Raw genomic sequence first — 25,505 nt, forward strand, 5'->3', positions numbered from 1 at the left:
ATGAAAGAAACATTTTTAATCCAAAAAACTATTGTTTGATAAGCCTGACAGATACTGGGGCAGAAATGTAAACCAAAGCCCTCCTTCAATATATGAAACACTGGATTGATACAAATAAACGTATTCCAGTCGAGCAGGGAGGTTTTAAGGAGGGACATTCAACTATAGACTTCTGTTTTAGTTTCTGGGTGATGGCCCAGAAAGTGATTTAAATAATTGCCTTTTCAACCATCATTTGGCCTTCGACTTAGTTAATAGGGAGATTCCTTGGCATAAGTTAAAAGATATGAAAATACCCATTGGTATTTAAATGTTCCTAAAAGTATTACAGAGAGGTATTTAAACTAGCATGGAGCTATATAGAATTGGGGCCTTATCATGTAAAATCTCAGTGTGAAATTGGCTTCGACAAGGGTGTGATTCAGCAGCCAAGCTTTTTGCACTCTACCTTGCCAATACGTTTTTGCCAATCTCCCTGCAGTATTTCAGAATACACATTCTTTTTCATCTAAAATGGGGGGCATCGTGTTTCCTGCCTACCTTACACTGACGACCTAGCCATACTGGACTTGACACAAGTACAGCTTCAAAGGAAATTAACGGTGTTTACTAAGTATTGTGAGGCCAATCAATTTATCAACATGGAAAAACAAAAATATTGACTCTAGGACATAAAAAAAAAACCTACACCTGATCAACTGGTACATAGGTGGTGGAGGAAGTTTCTTGATATGTGTATCATAGCACGACCTTTGATAATAAATTAACACGGATAACACGTTTAGACATCTTAAAAACGTGTGTGTCTACTACTTTAGGAGGGCTAACGTGATTTTCCTCCTCAAATGCTATATGGGGTAGAGTTATTATGTTTAGGGAATAAAATTAATTTTGAGAAGCAGAAGGGCGATGCCATAAACCCTTCTCAGACTCCCCAACTGTGCAATGGTCCAAGAAATGATGCTCAAATCTTATCTGAAAGCCTGGAATTATAGCGCAAAGAATCTTAGCATATGCTAATTAAATGCTCCAACCCCAAAAATATCGAGACAATACACAGATTAAATAATTGCTAGTGAATTAAGGTGGGCATGGTTAATAAGGGCCCGTTTAGGTCACAATGCAAAGGATCTTAAATCGGCCAATTACATTATACAGGTTCTGCTTCTCCTATTAAAAAAGGAACTATGCAATGGAGCCTTAGTGGAATCAAGGGATAAAGATTTAGCCTATCTGTGCACTGTGCATTTCAGAGCCTCATGGCAGTACTCAAGTGTGTTTCCTTACCTAGCAGAGTTACCTAATCAAGCAATGCGTACTGTTGTACTACAATTCAGAAGAGGGTTAAATCTGCTATTCGTCCGAGAGGACCGATTCAAGCACTTGTTAGATGAGGACAGGAATTGCTCCTGTGGCCTCAGGGTGCGATGATCAACTACGCATTTATTGTGTGATTTTTTTTTTACATTTATTTAGCTCTAAGGCCTAAGTTATGTTTGAGTGAAATACATTATAAGGGCTCAAGAATATGCAATACATTTTTTATATGAAAAGCAATTTTCAATGTCATTTGTGTGGTGGATAGGATTTTGATGGTTTTATCTACCAAGGAAGGTATTAAAAGTACATCCCGCTTTAAGACTATAACTGCATAGAAATTAAATGTGTTAATGTTTTAAAGACCATGGTATAAATAAACATATTTATTTATTACTAGATTATTAGTTCTCAAAAACATTGCTGGGGGTGGAGGTCATAATGCTGCACAAAAAGAGTTTTTTTGGCTTTCATTTTCATAGCCAACATGAAGCCCACTGTTATTTTTTTATTTGTTTTGGAGATTGTTAGCATGCACAATCATCAATTAAATCCCAGCTCCAATGGTAAGGAATCCACAGTGCCTATTTGTTTATAGGTTGAACAGCCAAGTTTTAAGGAGTTTTCTGAGGGTGAGGTGATCTGTGGTGGAACAGAGCGTGGCATTAATAGAATTGGAAAGAAGGAGGATCAACAACCTTTGTGGAATCTGTGAATACTGGGGATGTTGAGGAGACATACGGTACAAGAACGGAGATTGCAAGTGGGCTGATACCAGGAGAAAAGATTCTTGGTGACTCAGGACTACTATCATAAAGAGTTGTGTGACAAATGAATAGGCCTTTAAAAGGTGGAATATTTTTATAGAAGGAATAGTTGTTATCTGGATCCTTAGTTAGATTAAAGAATATGGACCCTTCAGGAGTCAATATCACTGGGGTCATTTGTTTTGACAACACATTGGAGTGATATGATGTGAGAAAGCGGATGGTGAATGAGGAATGTGTTAGAATAGACAAGACAGAGTCCTTGTATGGGTCCCAAGAGGGTAGACTAGTCAAGGTCCTATTTACATTAAATCAGTACTAAAGATACATAGGTTTGATCTGTTAAATACACTGCCCTTATTTCAGTATACCTCATTGTGAATACTTTGGTCAGAACAGCATGACAGTGCCTAAGTTTATGCTGTGCTCGTTGAAAAAGTAGGCATATCCTGGTAGTAACGGATTAGTACTCCAGGATCATTGAGTGTGTGCCTGTACTGTGCATAGCTGCAGACAAATTCTACCCAGCTTTAGAAAGAATCTTTTTAGAATATGGCATACCAAACAACCTCAAGTCAGACAATGGGAATTCTGTCAATGACACAGACTAGAATTAGGCAACCACTGGAGGATTGAGCCAAATAACGGGCTCTGGCTCAGTATGTGATTCTACAGGACCCTTGTGCCCTAAATGAGCACAGCTTTCACGTACCTTCAACCAGTCACCCATGCTCTAGCCTCATATGCCAAGAATTAAAGACAAAGCATTACCTCTGATGCAAAACAGGAAAGAGAGAAATAATTTAGTTGCTGCATTGCAAAATGTGAAACCAGAAAAAAAACAATCCTGGCTTCCTCACTTGACCAAACAGAGTGGCCAAAGGCAAATATTTAAATTTACTGTGCCAACTTTTTCTTCATTATTGGATATGAGAACACATTTTAAAATGTGACTTCAGGATATATGTTGTACAAAGACTTCTTGTCTTTGATTTAATAACCTTTATGTTGCCCTTTGTATATGTTGGGATGGAAAAATACTCTGCATGGTAAAAGATGTGTACCCCCTGCCCTGAGTGCTCAACTGTACTCTTGTTTGGATCTCTAATGCCAATTTTTGTTGACATAGGCACACACAGATCATGCGTGTGTGCCATAACATAGGCCAGTCTCATCGACAGCGATCTTGTTGGACTTGGAGCGGCACCTAAAATTATACTATCATATTGATTTAATCAGCTGAAGCTTGGTGGTAGCAGCATAACTTGTAGAGATCAGTAGGAGTGAATAGGTTCTTTTTAACCAGTTTCACTGGAGTGAAGCCTACAGGCTCACTCACTTTTTAAAAATTCTGCTACTGCGTACTTAATTCACCCTAATCCTTCGTCAGGTAGAGTGCTATGCAGAACAGAACTAATGACTCTGTGCTGGATGTATGTATGCCTGAGAGGGGTACAGTACTGTGCAGCATATGTATGGTTAGTGCATGCACTGGGTGTATGTACGTCTGCAAGGAGTTTTTACATGAGAGATGTAGTGCTGTGAGGTGTGTGCCCAAGGAAAGAATGTGCTTTGTGTGCGTGTGTGTAGGAAGCTGGATCTGTATATACTATATCAAAATGAGATACAGTGTGCACAGATTCCAGGGGTTCCCCAGAGGCAAAAATGGATAATACTAATGCTCTTATCATGGTAGTGTGGTCGAGCAGTTAGACTTATCAGAGGGTAGCGTTAAGCATTTGTTGTACACACACAAGCAATAGAAGAAACACACACTCAATGACTTAACTCCAGATCAATAGGATTTTACTTAGAAAAATATGTTTTGTTAATTTATTTCTAGAACCACAAGATTCAGTTTGCAGGTAAGTACATAAAATGTAAGGTACTTTGCATAGTTATAATCAGAACTTTGAATCGAATCAACAATGTATACAGTTTTCTTCAAAATGGCGAAAAGCATTTTTCAACAGTGCCTGGGGGAAGAAAAGATTGTACAGTTTTGCTGGTAAGTATTCAATTTACATTTCCTTTCTCCGGGTTTTTGGTAGTCTGTCATTGGGGGTTCAAGATAACTGCAAACACCCAGCAACACGGGACCGGTCGGGTGCCGAGGTCAAAAGAGAGGCACGTTAATGCGGACTCCTATGGAGATAGACGGTATTCGGAATCCGATAAGCCAGCGGGTAAGTACCCGAGACTCGGAGGGCAGACCAGTGGGGGTTAGGAAAGCACTGGAGGGGCCATAAGTAGGCACCAAACACACAGACTCAGCGGCCCTGGGGTGGCCGGGTGCAGGGTGCAAACAGGACATCGGGTTTCCAATGAAGGCCTATTGGGATACCCCAGGGTCACTCAGAGGCTGCAGGCGCGGTCCGGGTTAGGTGGGCGTCTCGGGCACTCCACTGGTCGGACAGGTAAGAGGGCTGCCTGCTGGTCGATGCTGCACCAGGGGTCAGGTTCTCCAAGGCCTGGGGGCTGTGGGTGCAGTGGGTCCTTTAGGCGTCGGATATCTTCGTCCTGAGCCCGCGGTCAGGCGGGTCCTTTAGATTCTCTCTGCAGGTGGCATCATGGAGGTTTGGAGGGGTCAACCCAGGGTGGGCTCTTGCTCCCAATCGCCTGGAGACCCTTTCTTGCTGGGTGGACCACCTGTACACGGGCCGTGGGCGTCGGGTGCACAGGTGTCAGGACTCACGCATTTGGAGTGAGTTGGGAGTCCTTAGTTGTTGGTTTCTTTTGGACAGAGCTGCAGTCCTCGGGTGTTCTCTGTACTTTTGGGTACAGGGCAGTCCTCTGGAGTTGTCAGAGGTTGCTGGGCCTGCTGGATGTATCACTGTTCTTTTTGCAGTTTCTTTGAAGCAAGAGACAGGCCGGTAGGGCTTGGGCCAAAGCAGTTGTCGTCTTCCTTCTTCTCTGCTGGGGTTTGCAGCTTAGCAGTCCTTCTTCTTCTTGTAGGTCACCAGGAATCTGGTGAGCTGGGTTCAGGGAGGCTCTTAAATCCTAGATTTAGGGGGGTGTTAGGTGACAGAGGGCAGTAGCCAATGGCTACTGTCCCTGAGGGTGGCTACACCCTCCTTGTGCCCACTCCCGTTGGGAAAAACTGACTTACCACATCTTCGCAAGCTGAAAGCTGCTCCGATCACTGATGAAAGGCAGCCAGTGCAGCTCCAGAGTGGGGGCTTGCTGGGTGCCAACAGAATGTACCGTGAGTAGTCTGACATCTCCGAGAAGGGTCAGAGCTCGAAGTGCCCAAGCTTAAGGAACCCCCTGCAATGCTGAAAGCTTCCGTGCTGCAGGAGCAGGTAAGACTTGAACTGGGCCTGTGGGGCTCTGGAGGATTCGCTGCTGAAGGTGCTGTGGCACCATAGACGCTTTTGACTAATTCTTAAGGGTCAATGGGGAACTCTTTAATACAGCCTACTAGTGAACATTCCCTTGATGTGGCCATTGGTGAATGGGGAATAGCTCTGACCATATTACATGGAATAGAGTGGGGCAGGGATTTCCCTGACAAACACTAGAGCCTCAACCTCAATTTTGTTTAACACATTTTATTGGTTTTACAACAGTGAATGATCCTACAGATATAACTTCAAATGTTTACACCCAGTATAAAGGACTCAGTAAGCATCCGGTTAGGAGTTTATAATGCTAATAGCTTTAACTCAAGCAAACGCGAGACCCATTGTATTGCAAATGCTTGTTTTATACATGGGTGCTTTGCCATGGGGTCACGATCGGCCCCATGGAAAGCAAACATGTATAAAAAACAAGAAGTGATGTAGAGAGGCAATCTCTCTCTCTCTCTCTCTCTCTATATATATATATATATATATATATATATATATATATCTCTCTCTCTCTATATATATATATATATATGGAACGAGACAAATCTCTCTATAGATATGTATTTATATATATGTCTGTATGTGTGTATATGTACATATATATATATATATATATATATATATATATATATATATATATATATATTTATATATATATATATATCGCTTCTTTACATGTGTTGTTTTACGTGAGCCACGATCAGCCCCCAGGTAAACCACACATATGTAAAAGTGATATATATATATAATATATATATATATATATATATATATATATATATATATATATATATATATATATATAGAGAGAGAGAGAGAGAGAGAGAGAGAAAGAGAGAGTAGAAAGAGATATATTCTCTATATAGAAATAGGTCCCTCTTTTGTCTAGTGGCAGTTTTGACGCCATAGGGTAGCGCAGATTGTTTATATGCCTGCTGCAAAGGATATACATGTATTTAGCTGAGTGGATTAGTAAAGCCAGGCGTTACCTGTGCTTTAAAACAAATGAAATGTATGTGGAGGGGGGCTTTTGCTGGGTGGTACTGAGGGATTTAGAAGAGGAGGTCATGGGAGGCAGAGCACGAAAAATGATTGTCGTACTGGGTGCCACCAGCGCTAAAGGCTGTGATGATGGGTATGTGGTAAGGTGAAGTAATAGTGTGTCTTTTTTGTTTTTTTCAGTGTCTTCAGAGAATCTGCTGAATCAGAGAAGAAGCGACGGTAGGGTGACAACATTTAATATCGGACACATCACACACACCCACTAGCAATTTTGTGACTATCTGCGTTCTACGTAGGCTAGTACTTTAGAGGAACAGTTTAGCCAGTAGCAGAGATGGAGTCTTGTTAGATGACTGCTGCTCAAGCCTTAACTCAGGTTATGGAGGACAGCTCGGAGGCAGGATCAGAGACTGAGACAGCATCTGAGGAAGAGGACAAAGGGGCAGAATCTGGGAGTGATTTTTCAGTCGGCGGAGTCCCATCCGACGACACCTTTTCCAGTGATTCTGAGCAAGACGATGACGACAGTCGTGCTGTCCCTACGCAAGCACAGTCTGTGCAGCGGGACAAAAGCGGGTTAGCCCAACCCAGAGAGCAGGTGCATGCGGCGGCAAGCACAGAGAGAGTGCTCTCTTGGCAGCCACCCGATTTAGTTCAGCCTCAAATTCCACCTTTTACTGGTGGCGCTGGATGTAAAGTCGATACGGCCAACTTTTTGCCAGACGACTACATCCATCTATTCTTGGATGCTGAATTCCTTCAGGAAATTGTGCAGCAAACAAGTTTGTGTGCAGACCAATTTCTGAGTGAGCATGGAGGCACTCTAGGGTTCCGTTCTAGGGCACGCCAGTGGACTCCCACTTCGCTGGCAGAGTTGAATATATTTTTAGGCCTTATGCTCAAAATGGGGTTAGAGTAGAAACCCACCTTGCAGTCCTACTAGACAACTCACAGAGTTTGGATAACCCCCATCATCGCACCATACATGAGCAGAGATTGTTTTTTGCTACTGCAGCACATGCTGCATTTCGATGCAAATTCTTCTGCATTGCCCCAGGACCATGACAGGTTGTTCAAAATTTGGCCTGTCGTGGAACATTTGTCTGCTGGGTTTCCAGAGATCTATACTCCTGGAAAGACTATAGCAGTCGATGCGTCCTTGATCCTGTACAAAGGTCGACTGCTGTTCAGACAGTACATTGCGAGCAAAATAGCTTGCTATGGCATAAAGCTGTACATGCTGTGTGAGAGCTCCTCTGGCTATGTGTACAGCTTGAGAGTGTATACAGGCAAGGACTCTACCCTAAACCCTGCAGGCTGCCCTCCCACGTAAGGGGTCACAGTAAGATTGTACGGAAACTTGTCCAGCCACTCCTTCACAAAGGTTATAACCTTTATGTGGACAATTTCTATACAGGAGTAGAGCTGTACAGTGAGCTCTACAAAGCAGGCACTGTGGCCTGCGGTACAGTTCGTTGTAACCGAAAAGTGTTCCCGCAGGAGCTTGTCTGCAAGAAGCTCCAGAAATCCCAGAGTACTGTGTTGCTTTCCAACTAACTGCTTGCAGTCAAGTTCTTGGATAGGCGTGATGTATACGTGCTCACTACAATTCATGATGAGAGCACTTCCCCCATCACGGTTTGGGGTCAGATGGCCAAAGTCCACAAGCCCATCTGTATAATTGATTACAATAAGTACATAGGAGGAGTGGACAAGAATGACCAGGTTCTTCAACCATACAATGCGTGTCTAAAACTCACACTTGGTACAAGAAACTGTTTACCCACCTGATCCAGATGGCAGCATACAATGTGTATGTTGTTTACCATCAGACAACCACAGGAAGGCTCATGACTTTCCTTGACTTTCAGTTGTCTGCAATTAAAAGCCTCACTGCTGTTACAGAAGCAGCAGCCTCCACCTCACATGTTATGGAGGATGTGGCAAGGCTGCAGGAGCGAAACTTTGCTGATCACTTTCCTAAAACACCCAAAAATGATAGTCCATGTCGTTGATGCAAAGTGTGCTCTAAGCATGGAAAGTGACAGGAGAGTTGGTATTACTGTCCCCAGTGCCCATCTCAACCAGGCCTCTGTGTCCCTACTTGCTTTACGTTGTATCATACTAAAGCAAAGTTCTGAGGAATCGACTGAGGTTGAGCTGCCCTTGGGTAATTCTTTCAGTGGCTGTGTATGGATACCGAACGCCCATGGGCCACTGCTTCCTTAGGCAAGCAGCCACAGAATTTTAGTTCATCTACTTCAGGAAATCGTAGACGTCCTTATGGCCTGCTTGAAACCTATATCCACCATCAGAAAGTGGTAGGTGTTCTGTTAACGTGCATTATAGTCCCCATACTAGTGGACAGAACATATGCCACATTGTCACGGAGTACCCTGTGTGGCAAAATGTTAAAGGCATGAATTAATTTTGAAGTTTTTGTTAGGGAACTTATGTATGCTACACAAGGACCACCATGATTGCCAACGAGAACCAGAGTAAGTGTAATAAGTCAAACAAATGTCCTGTCAGACATATTCCCCAACATTTCTACTTATTTGAAAGTGTGCAAACTCAATTTGTAGCTTCACTTTCAAAGCAAAAGTAGAAGTGTTGTTGAATGAGTCCCACGGTATATTTATTTGACTTTTTACTTTAGAGACCTTAGGATTTCTTCACCAGCATGTCTGCCTTAGTTTCAACTGTAGACATGCTCACTAAGTTCGAGGAATAGGCCTCCCAAGGCATACTCGGACACACCCAACTTGCATTCACAAACTAGTATAGGTTCACTTGGCAATTATACAGGATTAGTCAGGACTCTGATGAGGCCAGAGACATGAATGGGTAAGAAAAGCTTATGGTAGGTGTGCCTTCACAGGGATATTGCACAGGTAGAAGGCAAATGGTAAAGGTAGTACAGATGTAAATCATCTACACCTATAGAGTTGAACCCATTGGTGCCATCCCAGCACTGAAGGACAATGACATGTATGGGTCAGTGTTTGACTTGCTTTTCATGTTCATCCTCCATCAGAATTTAGTAGATGTTCAATTTGCTGTATGATAAGTGCATTACAGTCACAGCATTACATATAATGTTGGCTGGGACATATGCTACGTTCTCACAGACAACCCTGTGTGTAAAACACTACCCTTTTTCATAGCCTATGACCTTCTCTTTAGGGAACATCACAAGAATTCCTCAGCATGTCTGCCTTAGTTTCAAAGGTAGATATGCTCACTCAGTTCGAAGAATCGCTTTGTACGGCATACTCGGACACCCCCAACTTGCATCCACAAACTGGAAGGAGATGGATTTTGCACAGTGAGTGCACTAAAAGTGCACGAAAAACATGTCTTCCTGAGCCCTGGGTGTCTGACATGGGAGTCATTAATAAAGGTTCGTTATACATGGCTTCATTAGTGTTCAGGAAGAAGGAGGCGGTTACTTCACAGGAGGTAAAATGTAGTCAAACTTATTCCGTCCTGTGGTGTATGAATGTGATGGGCCCTTGTCTGGTAGCGGTAAGTTAATATGAGTGCAGTGATTGGTTGGATTGGACCCGTGGTTGGCAGTATGAAAGGGTTGTTTTTTGTGCGTGAATGGCGTGTGAATGGGCCATAAAGAGGTTGGTACCTGGACACAGCTTTATGGCCCACCTTCAGAAGGCTTGGTTTCAATATTCAGATACTTTCACAAGTATTCATGCTTTGAAACCATAATTTCTGGAGGTGCTAAAACCAACCAGTGTGAGTGGTGGATTAACTTTAACATATTAGTACCAGGGGAGTCCAAGGGTGCAGGACTTGTGTAGCTCTCACCAGTTTTCCTTTGCCCAGAATCCTATTGAAATCACAAACTTTGTTCAAAAAACACTTTTGCTTTGCATTTCAGTGAGGGGAAATCCTCGAATCTGCAGGCAGCCACAAGTTTTCTATCACTCACCATTCCATTAAGTCTCCAGAGAAAAACATTGCCTCACTTTAGTGGGTGGGCAAGTGACCGCAACAGGGAAGTACCCAAAACGGATTGTGGAGACATCAAAATTACCTACCACAAAACAGCCTGGTTTTGTAAGACAGTCACCTGAGTATTTGGTCCTGGGCTCGTCTGCCATATAGGGAAACCTACCAAACCCAGACATTTCTGAAAACTAGACACCCGGGGCAGTCCACGGTAGTGTGGCGTGTTTGGATTTCACAACGTTTTCTTACCCAGAATACCCTGAAAAAGTGAAACATTGGTTGAAAACACTATGGGGGTCATTATGACCTCGGCGGTCTTTTTAAAAGACCGCCGAGGGACCGCCGTGCTGAAGACCGCCAGTGGTGGCGGTTTTCCGCTCGGCGTATTATGACTGTTGGCCGCTCTCCGTCCTTTTTCGGACGGATAGCCGCCAACAGCCATACTGGCGGGCGGCGGGGAAGTGGAGGTTGCTCCACCTCCACCGCCACGCCAACAGAACACCGCCCACCGAATCACGTCCTGTGATTCGGCGTGGCGGTGTTCTGTTAACGGTGTGGTGTCGGCGGAGCAGCCCCCATGGCTCCCGTCCCCTCCCGGAGGATCGACGGACCAGGTAAGTCGATCGTCCGTTAGGGGGGTGGGGAGGTGTTGTGTGTTGTGTGCGTGCATGGGGGTGTTCGTGTGTGTATGTAGAGGGGGTGTGTGAGTGCGTGTATGCTTGCGGGGGTGTTGCGTGTTTGGGAATGAGTGCGTGTATGTCTGTGGGTATGTCTGTATGGATGTGTGCGTGTATGTTTGAATGTGGGTGTGCATGTCTGACTGTGTGTGTGGATGTTGGCATGTATGTCGGTGTGTGTGCGTGTATGTGTGTTGGTGGAGCATGCGTGCGTGTCATGTGTGAGTGAGTGATGCGATGTTGGGGGTCGGGGTGGGGAGGGGGGCCCTGCCACCTTTGGGGGGTGGCAGGGGTGGTGGGGGTGTAGGGGAGGGAGTCGGGTGGGGGAGACCCTGGCACCGATAGTGCTTACCGCCATGGATTTCCCTGGCACTGATAGTGCTTACCGCCATGGATTTCATGTCGGTTTCAAACCGCATGAAATCCATGGCAGTCAGCCGGGTCCAAATACCGCCGGTGGTATAGTGACGGCCGCCGGGCTGGAGACCCAGGTCTCCAGCCTGGCGGGCGGAACGGAGAAGTGGCGGATGACCATGGCGGTAACCGCCATGGTCATAATTTAAAAAAAAAAGACCGCCAGCCTGTTGGCGGTCTTACCGCCGCTTCTCCGCCTTCCGCCAGGGTCATAATGACCCCCTATGTTTCCTTGCTTTTTCATTACAGAAACTACAGGAATGTGCAGGGATCCACACTATTCCTACCACCCAGTGTTTCTCCACTTATCTTGATAAAAACACAACCCCACTTGTGTGCCTGTGCCTAGTGTCTGCTTCAAGAATGGATTACTCCAGGGTTAAAAGTAGCCCTCATGCAAGGACTACAATTGACCCTTGTGTGATCCATTCCTGTCGCAGGCACTAGCCTACCCACACATGTGAGGTACCATTTTTATTGGGGGACTGGGGTACTGCTGGGTGGATGAAAATGTGTGGCTCTCCTTAGATTCCAGAACTTTCCATCAACAAAATGTGAAGAAAAAGTATTTTTGGGCCAAATTTTGAGGTTTGCAAAGGATTCTGGGTAACAGAACCTGGTGAAAGCCCCAAAAGTCACCACACATGGGGTTCCCCTAGGTGTCTAGTTTTGGAAAATATGTGGGTTTGGCAGGGTTCCCTAAGTGCCTGCTGAGCTAGAGCCCAAAATCCACAGCTAGGTACTTTCCAAAAAAACCTGTCAGTTTTCAATGTAAAAATGTGATGTATCCATGTTGTGTTTAGGGGCGTTTCCTGTCGCAGATACTAGGCCTACCTACATAAGTGAGGTACCATTTTCATTGTGAGACTTGAGGGAAAGCTGGGTAGAAGGAAGTTTGTGGCTCCCCTCAGATTCCAGAACTTTCCATCACCGAACTTTGAGGAAAAAGTGTTTTTTTTGCCAATTTTTGAGGTTTGCAAAGGATTCTGGGGACTGACCCAGTGAGAGCCACACAAGTCACACCATCCTGGATTCCCCTAGGTGTCTAGTTTAAAAAAGTGTATAGGTTTGCTAGGTTTCCCAAGTGATGGCTGAGCTAGAGGCCAAAATCCACAGCTAGGCATTTTGCAAAAAAGCAGGTCTGTTTTCTTTGGGAAAATGTGATGTGTCCACGTTGTTTTTTGGGGCATTTCCTGTCGCGGGCACTAGGTCTACCCACACAAGTGAGGTACCATTTTTATCAGGAGACTTGGGGGAATGCTGGGTGGAAAGAAATGTGTTACTCTTCTCATATTCCTGAACTTTCTATCACCAAAATATGATGAAAAATTGTTTTTTAGCCAAATTTTGAGGTTTTCAAAGGATTCTGGGAAACAAGCCCGATATATCCCTGCAACCAGAAGAGTCCAGCAGACGTAACGGTGTATTGCATTCGAAAATCTGATATAGCAGGAAAAAGTTACAGAGTAAAACGTGGAGAGGAATGGCTGTTTTTTTCACCTCAATTTCAATATTATTTTTTTCAGCTGTGATTTTCAGTAGACCTACACAAATGACCCCTTGCTGAATTCGGAATTTTGTCTACTTTTCAGAAATGTTTAGTTGTCCGGGATCCAGCGTTGGTTTCACACCCATTTCTGTCACTAACTGGAAGGAGGCTGAAAGCACAAAAAACAGTACAAATGGGGTATGTCCCAATAAAATGCCAAAATTGTGTTGAAAAATTTGGTTTTCTGATTCAAGTCTGCCTGTTCCTCAAAGCTGGGAAGATGGTGATTTTAGCACCACAAAGCCTTTGTTGATGCCATTTTCAGGGAAAAAAAACACTTGCTTTCTTCCACAGCCCTTTTTTTACAATTCTTCTGAAAAAAATGAAATTTTAGCTGTATTTTGGTTAATTTCTTGGCCTCCTCCACGGAAACCTACAAACTCTGGGAACCTTTAGAATTCCTAGGATGTTGGAAAAAAAAAGGACGCAAATTTGGCATGGATAGCTTATGTGGACAAAAAGTTATGATGGCCTAAGCGCAAACTACCCCAAATAGACAAAAAAGGGCTCAGCAATTGGGGAGGGCGGCCCAGCACTTAAGGGGTTAATTTCCTGCAGTAAAGTGGCTCCTCCCACCTGCTCTGCTATCTTTGGTGCTCCTACAGAGTCGCTCGTAAAAAGATAGGAAGTGAGTATTAATTTGCTCTTGCTTGTAAAGGCTATTTCCTGTTTCCTCCTCATTTCCATAATGACCGATCCTCTCTTTGTCGGTGATGCCACCCATGCCAGCATTCGGCCCGCCTTATCCCTTTCTACATGAGCTCTTGCTATGTCATTTTTATAATCAAAGCAGCGAAGGCGCTCGATATGCTCGGCTACTATTTCTTTTAATTCTAAAATTGCCTGTTGGCATTCTGGCTGCTCTGTTCTATTCTTTTCTGACTCTCTCAGTTTGTTCTCAGCTTCTATGGTATCTCTGATTAAAGTTCTCTGCACTCCCACAGGGCCCGCTATGCACCTACCCCTCAGCACTACTTTAAATGCATCCCATTCTACCAAGGGACTGCTGGTTGTGGCCTCATTATCTACAAAGAATTGAACAATATGTTGTCTCACCTCCCCATGTGTGTCCTCAAGCGATTCTGGTTTTAGTTTCTATGTGGGGATATGGGGGAGAGGCGAGCCCCACCTCAGTGTCAGTAGTATTGGGTTGTGGTCTGAGATAGTGCAGGCCAAATACTCTGTGTTATGTGTGCTAGAGAACACATCCGGCTACAAACAAGTAAGTACAGTTGCGCATGTAACTCATGTAGGTAGGAGAAATATGAGTAATCTCTAGTGTCCAGATACAGCCTCCTCCATGGATCGACTAGGTCCCAGTGTAATTGGCAGGCTGTAAATTGTCGTGCTACTCTTGTGGTCGGGGGGTCATGTAGCAGGGGATGGGATCTGTCTTTTGCGTGGTCTGCCACATAATTAAAATCCCATCCCAATATTAGTGGCTGTTGTAAAAAGAGGGCCAGGCGGGTAGTAAGCTGTGCAAAAAAGGTTCCCTGGTCTGAGGTAGGTGCGTAGATATTAATCAGTACAAGGTCTCTACCCGCAAATCTCCCACGTACAGCTACGTATCTTCCTCCTGGGTCTATGCTACTGTCTAGTAGTTGAAACAGGACCCCTGCTCATATCCATATCAGGGTCCCTCTGGTATAAGCAGAGTGTGTAGTATAGTATACTTGGCCCCTCCACCGTTTCTGTATGGCCCTCCCTTCTGCTTGTGGTAGGTGTGTTTCTTGTAGCATTGCCATTTGGATTTCTCTCCTCTGCAAATACGAGAATACTTTGTACCTTTTAGTCATTGTGTGCATGCCCCGGACATTTCATGAGATAAATTTATATGAATTTAGTGCAGCCATATTGCCGCCTAGTGTATGGGTGTTTCAACACCCATCTTGCCCACCCTAATACCTATATCCGGACTCCCCCACACACCGTACTCTTGAATTCACAGTTAAGAAACCACAAGACTCATTATTCCCTGTGTAAATTATCCAACAGTGAACTTCCCAACTCCTCTTTCCCAGAACGAAAGAGTGAACAACCCTCATCCAAACCAAAACAATGATCTCAACTAGTCTATTGAAGCTGAGAGTGGTCCTCTAGTTAGTGTAGAGGAATCTGCTGTATCGCCTGATTCCCCCCTCCCATCTTTACTTTCATGCTTGTGTTACTGTGCCTGGCCCCTCCCCATCAAGGTTTGTCTTCTCACTCCACAGAAAGAGATGGCTTCCAGACAGGAGCCGGTCGGTATGTGATGCTGCTATGGACCTCTTATAAAGTTACAGGAGAAGGGGTTAGAGGATGCAATCCGATGTTCCAGGCATCACCTAAGGTCCCGCCTCTTCCGAAGAGCGTGTTACGTCTGATTCTCGATCCGATCCTGAGTGTTCAATTCCCTCGCTCTGCATTTGGGAAGGGCAGGCTTCCTGTCCACGCAGGGAAGCCACTGCTGCCATCCGGTGTTCCCGTTGCACTTTTCTGTTAGAAGGGGCCGATAACATGTAAGTCAGTCTATGCCGGGATCCCCTATTGTGTCAGTGCTGGAGATTACTTGGGGGACGGATCTCATTTGAAGAAGATTGAGTGTCTATCCACTGCCATAGCTCCTCCGGCGAGGTAAAAAATTGCGTCCCTCCCTTGGCCATCACCCTCAGTCTTGACGGGAAAATCATTCCGTACTGGATCCCCATTTGTCAATGATTTTGTTTAGCTTCTCTGAAGGTGGCCCTTTTGTAAGGAAATACCTCCTTGGCATGGTTACCCCCTGACTTTTTGCCTTTGCTGATGCCAAGTTATGATTTGAAAGTGTGCTGAGGCCTGCTAACCAGGCCCCAGCACCAGTGTTCTTTCCCTAAAACTGTATCTTTGTTTCCACAATTGGCACACCCCGGCATCCAGGTAAGTCCCTTGTAATTGGTACCCCTGGTATCAAGGGCCATGATGCCAGGGAAGGTCTCTAAGGGCTGCAGCATGTCTTATGCCACCCTGGGGACCCCTCACTCAGCACAGACACACTGCTTGCCAGCTTGTGTGTGCTGGTGGGGAGAAAATGACTAAGTCGACATGGCACTCCCCTCAGGGTGCCATGCCAACCTCACACTGCCTATGGCCTAGATAAGTCACCCCTCTAGCAGGCCTTACAGCCCTAAGGCAGGGTGCACTATACCATAGGTGAGGGCATAGGTGCATGAGCACTATACCCCTACAGTGTCTAAGCAAAACCTTAGACATTGTAAGTGCAGGGTAGCCATAAGAGTATATGGTCTGGGAGTCTGTCATACACGAACTCCACAGCACCATAATGGCTACACTGAAAACTGGGAAGTTTGGTATCAAACTTCTCAGCACAATAAATGCACACTGATGCCAGTGTACATTTTATTGTGAAATACACCCCAGAGGGCATCTTAGAGATGCCCCCTGAAAACATACCCGACTTCCAGTGTGGGCTGACTAGTTTTACCAGCCTGCCACACACCAGACATGTTGCTGGCCACATGGGGAGAGTGCCTTTGTCACTCTGTGGCTAGTAACACAGCCTGTACTGGGTGGAGGTGCTTCTCACCTCCCCCTGCAGGAACTGTAACACCTGGTGGTGAGCCTCAAAGGCTCACCCCCTTTGTTACAGCGCCCCAGGGCACTCCAGCTAGTGGAGAAGCCCGCCCCCTCTGGCCACGGCCCCACTTTTGGCTGCAAGGCCGGAGGAGATAATGAGAAAAACAAGGAGGAGTCACTGGCCAGTCAGGACAGCCCCTAAGGTGTCCTGAGCTGAGGTGACTGACTTTTAGAACTCCTCCATCTTGCAGATGGAGGATTCCCCCAATAGGATTAGGGATGTGCCCCCCTCCCCTCAGGGAGGAGGCACAAAGAGGGTGTAGCCACCCTCAGGGCTAGTAGCCATTGGCTACTAACCCCCCAGACCTAAACACACCCCTAAATTGAGTATTTAGGGGCCCCCAGAACCTAGCAAGATAGATTCCTGCAACCTGAAGACGAAGAAGGACTGTTGACCTGAAAGCCCTGCAGAGAAGACGGAGACACCAACTGCTTTGGCCCCAGCCCTACCGGCCTGTCTCCCCACTTCAAAGAAAAACTGCAACAGCGACGCGTTCCCCAGGGTCCAGCGACCTCTGAAGCCTCAGAGGACTACCCTGCATCTAAAAGGACCAAGAACTCCCGAGGACAGCGGCTCTGCTTCAAAGAAGAAACAACTTTGCAACAAAGAAACAACTTTAAAAGGACTCCACGTTTCCCACCGGAAGCGTGAGACTTTGCACTCTGCACCCGACGCCCCCGGCTCGACCTGCTGAGAAACAACACTACAGGGAGGACTCCCCGGCGACTACGACCCTGTGAGTAGCCAGAGTTGACCCCCCTAGGTCCCCCCAGTGACGCCTGCAGAGGGAATCCAGAGGCTCCCCCTGACCGCGACTTCCTGCTTCTAAGAACCCGACGCCTGGTAAAGACACTGCACCCGCAGCCCCCAGGACCCGAAGGATCCGACTTCCAGTGCAGAAGCAACCCCCAGATGGCCCTCTCCTTTGCCCAGGTGGTGGCTACCCCGAGGAGCCCCCCCCTTGCCTGCCTGCTTCGCTGAAGAGACCCCTGGGTCTTCCTTTGAAACCAATTGCAAACCTGACGCCTGTTTGCACTCTGCTTGTCCGCCCCGTGCCGCTGAGGGTGTACTTTTTGTGCTGACTTGTGTCCCCCCCGGTGCCCTACAAAACCCCCCTGGTCTGCCCTCCGAAGACGCAGGTACCTACCTGCTGGCAGACTGGAACCGGGGCACCCCCTTCTCCATTGAAGCCTATGTGTTTTGGGCACCACTTTGACCTCTGCACCTGACCGTCACTGAGCTGTTGGTGTGGTAACTTTGGGGTTGCCCTGAACCCCCAACGGTGGGCTACCTTGGACCCAACTTTGAACCCTGTAGGTGGTTTACTTACCTGCAAAACTAACAAACACTTACCTCCCCCAGGAACTGTTGAAATTTGCACTGTGTCTAGTTTTAAAATAGCTTATTGCCATTTTTGTGAAAACTGTACATGCTATTTTGCTGATTCAAAGTTCCTAAGATACCTAAGTGAAGTACCTTTCATTTGACGTATTGAATGTAAATCTTTAACCTGTGGTTCTTAAAATAAACTAAGAAAATATATTTTTATATACAAAAACCTATTGGCCTGGAATTGTCTTTGAGTGTGTGTTCCTCATTTATTGCCTGTGTGTGTACAACAAATGCTTAACACTACCCTCTGATAAACCTACTGCTCGACCACACTACCACAAAATAGAGCATTAGAATTATCTCTTTTTGCCACTATCTTACCTCTAAGAGGAACCCTTGGACTGTGTGCATGCTATTTCTTACTTTGAAATAGTACATACAGAGCCAACTTCCTACACCTTTGTTTCTGCACTTCGCGCTAAAAGTCTGGGGAAAATGCAGACTATAGTATTGTCTACCGTGCTATCTCCGTTTTAACCTCACTTGACCCAGCAGCTAGTCCCTGTCCCTATAGTGCAGTAGGCTATTATAACTGGCCTTGGCGGGGCCCCCGGAGGCGGAGATCACGCCGGAACCCTATGCGCCCTCTCAAGTGCAAAAAGGGGCGAAAGCCCATCCCCCGTCACTTCCTCCTTAAGCCAGCCCTCCTGAATCTCCACCATATTATTCTTTTCTATGCGGTCAGGCAATCCGATCACGCAAATATTATTTGTTCTCGTCGGTTTTCTGCAACCTCAGCTCCCAGTTCCAGATCATGAATTTGCTTCTCCATCTTGCAAATAGCATTGGCTGCTTTGCTAACCGATGGGAGGATCTCTTCAATTTGCTTCTCGGCCATAGCTACTTTTTCCCCCAGGCGGCGATGGTCATCTCTGAGAATGGTTAAGTCTGTTGCCAAGGCATCAATTTTTCCTCCTAGCACTTCACAGGAAGCAGTAATTGCTTGCAAAATGTCTTGGAGGGTCGGGTCTCTCGCTTGTGAGCCGGGCAAGGCGCTTACATTGCTTTCATCTTTCACCTCTGTGTCTTTCTTGCGTCCTATTTTACCCATTACTGGGCCTCCTCTGGCCTGTGCGGTTCTTTCCTGTAATGGCTTCCAGATCTGCCCACCCTCCAGAACAGAGGGTTCCTTAGCTTTTATGAATGCTCCAGGTCGCCAAAATCTATGGGTTCTCCTCTTGGTCCAGTCTGTACTATCTTGTCTCTGAACCTTGGTAGGCGGTGGGTCCAGGGTCTCCGTCTCTGGCCTATTTGATTCATAAGCCTCTTGATTACCGCCTGTTAAGTCGCGATGATGCTCTCCTGGTGGAGGGCTCTCGGTCACGCTCACGCCCTCGTCCGTACCAGGAAGCCCTCATCTATCCCTGTTTGCTTCTCCTCATGCCTTGGAGCACCATAAAATCTTCCATCACAGGTGGAGCATGAGTCTGTCTCGCCTCTCATCTAACCGCTGTAGGCGTCTGTAGGCTCGCTTGCTACTCAGCTCCCCACTGTTTAATGAAGAGGTGGGCCCGAGGCTTAGCTGTGGCTCCCCCTCTCCACTGTTCTGGGGTCCCCACCACTATTGGCCGCCCAGAATGCAGCAATTTGCCTCTCTCCTATCTCGGAGGTGGTGCACTGTCAATTAGGGCAAGGAGTGGGGGTCCCCTTCGCCTCCCCGCTCTCATCGATGCTGCTGACTTGGCTCACCTCTGCCGGGGGCTGTCGTACTCTCTGGTAGGGTCTGGGCGCAGGGCCCTTCCTGGGTCCTCGTGTGTTGCGCTGGCCATCTTTCACTCTTCTCCGCACTCTGTCTGTCCTCCCCAGTGCTATTCAGGTGGTTTCAGGCTGTGGTGCTCTCGTCAGGGACAGGTGCCTTCAGTCCGACGGCCCCGTTGCCATCTTGTGTTCCTTGCTGCCTCCGCAGCACCGGCAAGCTCTGGCAAAATTCTCAGCGTTACGTTTTCCTCTCGGCTGCCTCAGGGCCCCCTCCCGCATACTTGCCCGTACTTTGGGGGGGCTGGGACTGTTCTGGATGACAGGATTTTATGGAGTGGGAGAATACTGGCAGGAGCCTCACAGAGACTTCTTCCACCATTGGAGCTTGGCCACACCTCCTAGAGTCTCAACTTCAATGGGATTGTAATCGCTCACGAATGTTGTTACTGCTTTGCACATGTAGAGTTAGAAATAAATTACATATTTTTCTTATAAAGACAGGTATTTGACTCGACACTGATTTATTGACAGTGCACTTTGAGTTACGAGCAGTGTTCACTCACCTGTATCTTAACTTCCCTCAAGTGGGAGCCTTTGACTGCTCAACCACAGCTACCACTGAGAGGCAAGTGTATATAGTGTACTTTCCCAGTTGATCGGGATCCATAGTATATCAGGTCCTGGGACATTAAGGGAAAATAAATGGTCTCAACCACCACAGATGGGCCCAGTAGGAACTACGTGGTCCGCAGCCCTCTGGAAGGGTTTCTGACAGTTTAATAATAATGTAGCCCACATAAAGGGTGCACAACCGAATTTGCCTACTAGTTTACTAATTGCATTGTGTCAAGTCGGAGGCATGTTCATTATAATTTCTATGCTAATGCTTAAAAATTATCAGTTTTTAATAAATAACTCTCAAAACAGTGATCTGATATACTAAAGTGGAACTGTTCAGATTGTTAAAGATATAAACTTTTTGAATTTTGAAGAGCCCTTAATATTTTTAATCTTGTTTGTTGCACAATTTAAATGCCAAACATTTTCAAGACTAGGCTCGAACAAGGGCTCTTAGAGCAACACCAGTCCCTTGGCTCAGCTCTCCCTATTAATTTATTGGCTCACAATCTACTCACAAGGACTTAATGGAATTCGTTGTCTGTCTGGAGTTCTGATATTGAAAGGGCACCCCACTTTGACCTCAAGTGAATAGCATGGTAGGTAGATTGATTCACAGCCATGTCGAAGAAACGTATGGAAATTACAAATGTAACCAGGGATGCAGCCTGCAAAATACAGTGTAGGGCGCCAGAAGACTATTGGCATACACTGTTTATCATCACATGGAAACACACGGGCGTAGGTGGCGTTTCTGAGGAAGATAAGCACCAAGATCCATCGGGACAAGCCTCCCACTCCTCTGGGTTGGAGAGAAATATCGCAGGATTACTCAAAGGAAAGTGACATGAAATCGAAAGTTGACAAAAAAGAGGGGTACCGCGCCTTTTCATCTATGCCTTCGGATTAATGTACTAGAGCCGTCGTGTCCAAACGTTCACCTTAGGGAGTCCTGATTTTTAACCCTCATCATCCCTTCATATAATGGACTTGAGAGAAAGAGCATCCATGATCACAGTATGGAGGGAGAAACATACCTTGACTTATGTATCGTCTCCTCGCACAAAGATGAACGTTTAGCAAAAAAAATCTAAATGATTATTGTCTTAACTTGATTTCTAGAAGTGACTACAGACATTGCCATTCCCAAATCAGATTTAGCTTGCGGACTGCTGAGAAAAGTATATTCAGTGCTTAATTGTAAAAAGTGAGAAAAAAAACTCTCCTCTGAAACGCGGCTGCTGAAATGAAATGTGCGAGCTAAAACCATTTCGAGCCTCTTTAATCTATTTACAGCCACTTTCTGCCCCTTCAACTCACTCTTACAACTGTTTGTTCCCTTTGTGAAGCTTTTCCGTCTTTCTTTGTTCCGTCTTTTCCATATGTATCGTTTGCTCGCAGTAAATGCCTCAAGCAGAAAACTAGTCCCGGCCCTCAAAAATAAGTGCCGGTGCCTCGCACCGGCAAACCACCGGATCAAATTAAGCACGGGGTATATTTTATTTCTCATAACAACTCTACTTTACAGTGATGTTTTTAGCCAACTCTGGGGCTCACTGAGACGCAGTACGTGAAACTTTGTATAAAAAATAGAAAAGTAACAATGTTATAGATCCGACAGTTTTATCAGTTTATTGTCTACTTTTTACTTTAGCTACAGTGTTACGACTTGTATTTCCAGTAAAATCAAATTCAATCGCACAGAGTTCGGCCTAGAATCCCACAGTCTCCTTGAAGTCGGGAACACCCGGGGGTCTTTCTCACAGCCAGTGACTCTGTCAGATGGTGCAGTCACTGTTCCGCTTATTAGCTTTAAGTCAACCGCCCCCTTTGAGCTACACTCGCCACAGAGGCGTAGGGGTTGTGTCTGTTTACGTTGCACTTTCACAGACAGGAGCAGAGCGCGAACCTCGCGATATTTAGGGACCACAGCGAGTCGGGAGCATGCCTACAGTCAGATGGTAATAGTCGCGCCTGCAGAGGAGATAAGCTTTCCAGGCACACGCAGCAGTCAGAGCCGAGCACACCGCACCTCATCAGAGCGCCCTGGTGCCTGCGGCGCGCGGCGTCACGCGGCTCCGGCTGCACGTCCCGGCCCCTTCCGCGCGCCGCGTCACCGCTCCTCGTGACGTGCCGTAACCGCCTCCGCCGCAGCGACCCGGCTTGCTGTCACCGGCACTTCCGCCTCTTTTCCGGGGCTTCCCGTGATGAGACCCCGGTCCCGCCTACCGGTTTGACAGCGGAGACCACAGCTGGGGGACCAGAGGCGCTATAGGGGCCATGAACCTGCACCAAGTGCTGACCGGGGCTGTCAACCCGGGGGACCACTGCTTCTCCGTGGGAAGCGCCGGCGAGCGGCCCTTCACGGTGAGTGGCAAGGGGACTGGGCTGTGTGACCGAGACTGGAGCGTGTCCGGGACCCCGTCTTTGTGCATCGAAGGGTACTGGGTTCGCTGATCGCCCCCTGCAGCTTTCCCTGTTTTTGGGGTGCCATGCGTCCCAAAACCTGGTTACCGTTTCTCCCAGCCAGCAGCCTCGCGCGCTGTTACCGTATAAATGATGCTAGTTGATGAATTTGTCTAGCCCCGTGTCAACTCGCAAAATAACCTAGGACGATAATGGGAATATTTAACACCTGTGGATGTTAAGGGAGGGCGGGGTGGGGGGGTGTCCTTTACTGTTGATGGGGAAATGTGACCTGCCCGATGCACATGGATCCCGTTCTTTTTTGGAAGGCTTTTAAGCGTTTCGCTGAAGACCTGTGTCAGTATGAAAACTGTACATACATACTCTGAAACGTCTGTCAATGCTACAGCGTGTGGGTGCGTGGTTGGGACAGTGTTATCTTCCCTTTAATTTTGTATGGAAAGTGTGTGAATGTGGCGCATGATGCTCACTCGATTGCGTTATGGGACTCAGCGCGTAGTGCTATGATAGACGAGGAAGTGTGGGAGAGAGACTTGCATTTTTAAAGTATGTGTTCTGCTGGTAGATCTGATTAGCTCTGGCGGCCCCTTTATTGTGGGAGTAATATATCATTTTATGTTTCTGATCCGATTTCTTATGCCGGCTGTGGCAGGAGGTGGTCCTCTCAAAGATCTTATGGTTTTGTAATAAGTAACACACATTGATAGAGTGTGAGAGTGGATTAGACATGTGCCCTGATAGTCTGTGTTACCGTCGTCCTTTATACGAATGCCGTTAGTGGTAGTTAAACGAGAACATTGGCCAAAATGAACTGCGTTGTCAGAGTCATTGTATTTATAGGCGGTGAGTACTCCGTATATGACTGTCTGGAAATGGCGGGGTCCGCTGTGTTAGAGCCCCCTATTAACAAGCAGTTTGTGGAAGATTTGTTTGGTGGAGACAGGCCTGCCTGGTTAGTACTGAGTGGTTAAGCATGCTGGGGTAGTCTTTATCCGTGGTGGCACCAGCGCCCAGCATGATTCCATAGTTACGCTCATACATTATATGTCTGTTCCGTTGTTACATTTAACCTTAGTCCGTGCCTTTGATCTCGTTTTATAGTAGGTGTTCCTATTTTCGCAACCTCTTTAGACAGGACTTCCTGCTCCGAAATCATGACTGATTTTCGGAAATGGGGGTTAATTGAATATTTTGAGGGTTAAGACTCGGGTTTATTTGGTCTTTCCAACCATTTTGTAAAGCTTTTGTTGATTCCAATTGAAAAACGTCATCTTTATTCTCTTTCGACAACCTGTATGTACGTCAGGGGTGGCTGGCCCTTGAAATGTTCTCTTGTAAACAGTATTGCCTGTAACCATAAACAAGTTGTGTGAATACAGCAAATTCGCTGGTACAGTATATAATAATATTCCTACATATTTTTTATGAATCATGATTTCTTTTGTAAAACCCCACAAGCTAGGAGTGTCTACACACAAATTGTTATTCTGCTCTTTCAGCAGACAATATATCAGTACGTCACCAGCTGCCAATGCCAGCATATACTACATGTTTATAACTAAAAACGAATTATGGGCAAATGTGTGAACAGTTTGATGGATGTGCTCCTTTTTTAAGTAGAAAAATATCAACAAACCAACCTCGACCTAAATTGGTATAGCACAGTCTTGACCTTAGGTGTACAGGCAGCAATTTGTATTTCATTAGAATCAGATCATCCAGGTTTAATGCTCTCTTAAAATTGTTGTGGCAGATTTATACAATGATAGTAAATATCCTGATTGTTAATTTAAAATAGAATATTGGAATGTGGAGAGCTCCACTGAAGACGGTGAAGTAGCTCTCCGCTGAGGACTATACCGATTATTAAAGCCCCTGATCTGGAGTTATAGGCCCGAGCTGCAGGTGAGGGCCTATAATGAAGGAGATGGCCTTTAACAACCGGTATAGCCATAGACAGAAGGGCTATAAGGCAAATAGAACATTCCACCCACTAAGGGTAGACTTTTCTAAATTATTAATAAGGGAGACACATGAAGACAAAGATTGAAATGTTGGTGCTTCTGGCTTATACCAGCTGTTATAAGCCTGGGCTACTTCATTGTCTTCAGTGGAGCTCCCAACATTCCAAAGTTCTAATATTTTATAAACATGACCAAACACAATATGGCAGAATCATTCATTATCAAAATCAACTTTAAATCGGTGCGTACATAGAACATTTTTAAGGATCCTATAGTAAACCCTGAAAACTATTTAGTAAATAAATTGACACCTATGAAAGGGGTGATCACACATTAATGAAATTGCCCATTCGTGAAGTAAGAGGTGAAACTGCAAGAATATGTATGGACAAGAAAGTAGCCAAAAAATAAAGTAGTTCCCACTTTGAACCATATCCCAACTAACAATGAACGAGCATTTGAGGTGAGCGAGTCTTGCAGTTATTTAGGGGATTGTTCTTTTAGAGGAAGTTTTGAAATTTACTTCCTTTCCTTCATATTTCTTTCAACATTTTTCCTTTATTCCTTCCTTATTTCTCTTAATCATTATTTATGTAATTTTAATCTTGTTTTCCTTCCTTTTACCCATTCTTCTTTCAGTCCTTTTTGTCTTTTTATGTTGTTCCACCGTCGGATCCAGACATCATTTCTCCCATCGAGCCAGTCATCTATGCATTCCTTTTTCCTTACCCGACCATCCATCCTTCAT

General features: G+C 45.8%; 1 protein-coding gene and 1 long non-coding RNA gene across 2 annotated transcripts in view; one reads left to right on the forward strand and one right to left on the reverse strand.

Annotated features, from left to right (window-relative positions):
- Positions 1-21,722, reverse strand: part of LOC138283688 (uncharacterized) — a 117,063-nt gene extending 95,341 nt beyond the window's left edge. Inside the window, exon 1 of the long non-coding RNA XR_011201290.1 lies at positions 21,687-21,722. This is a non-coding gene — a long non-coding RNA (uncharacterized lncRNA). The remainder of the gene's footprint in view (positions 1-21,686) is intronic.
- Positions 21,723-22,287: 565 nt separating this feature from the next.
- Positions 22,288-25,505, forward strand: part of DMXL1 (Dmx like 1) — a 1,414,533-nt gene continuing 1,411,315 nt past the window's right edge. Inside the window, exon 1 of the mRNA XM_069226844.1 lies at positions 22,288-22,733. Within this exon, the coding sequence (XP_069082945.1) occupies positions 22,647-22,733 (87 nt within the window). The 5' untranslated portion in view covers positions 22,288-22,646. The remainder of the gene's footprint in view (positions 22,734-25,505) is intronic.

Source organism: Pleurodeles waltl, chromosome 1_1 (genome assembly GCF_031143425.1).
Source record: "Pleurodeles waltl isolate 20211129_DDA chromosome 1_1, aPleWal1.hap1.20221129, whole genome shotgun sequence".
Classification (NCBI taxonomy): domain Eukaryota; kingdom Metazoa; phylum Chordata; class Amphibia; order Caudata; family Salamandridae; genus Pleurodeles; species Pleurodeles waltl.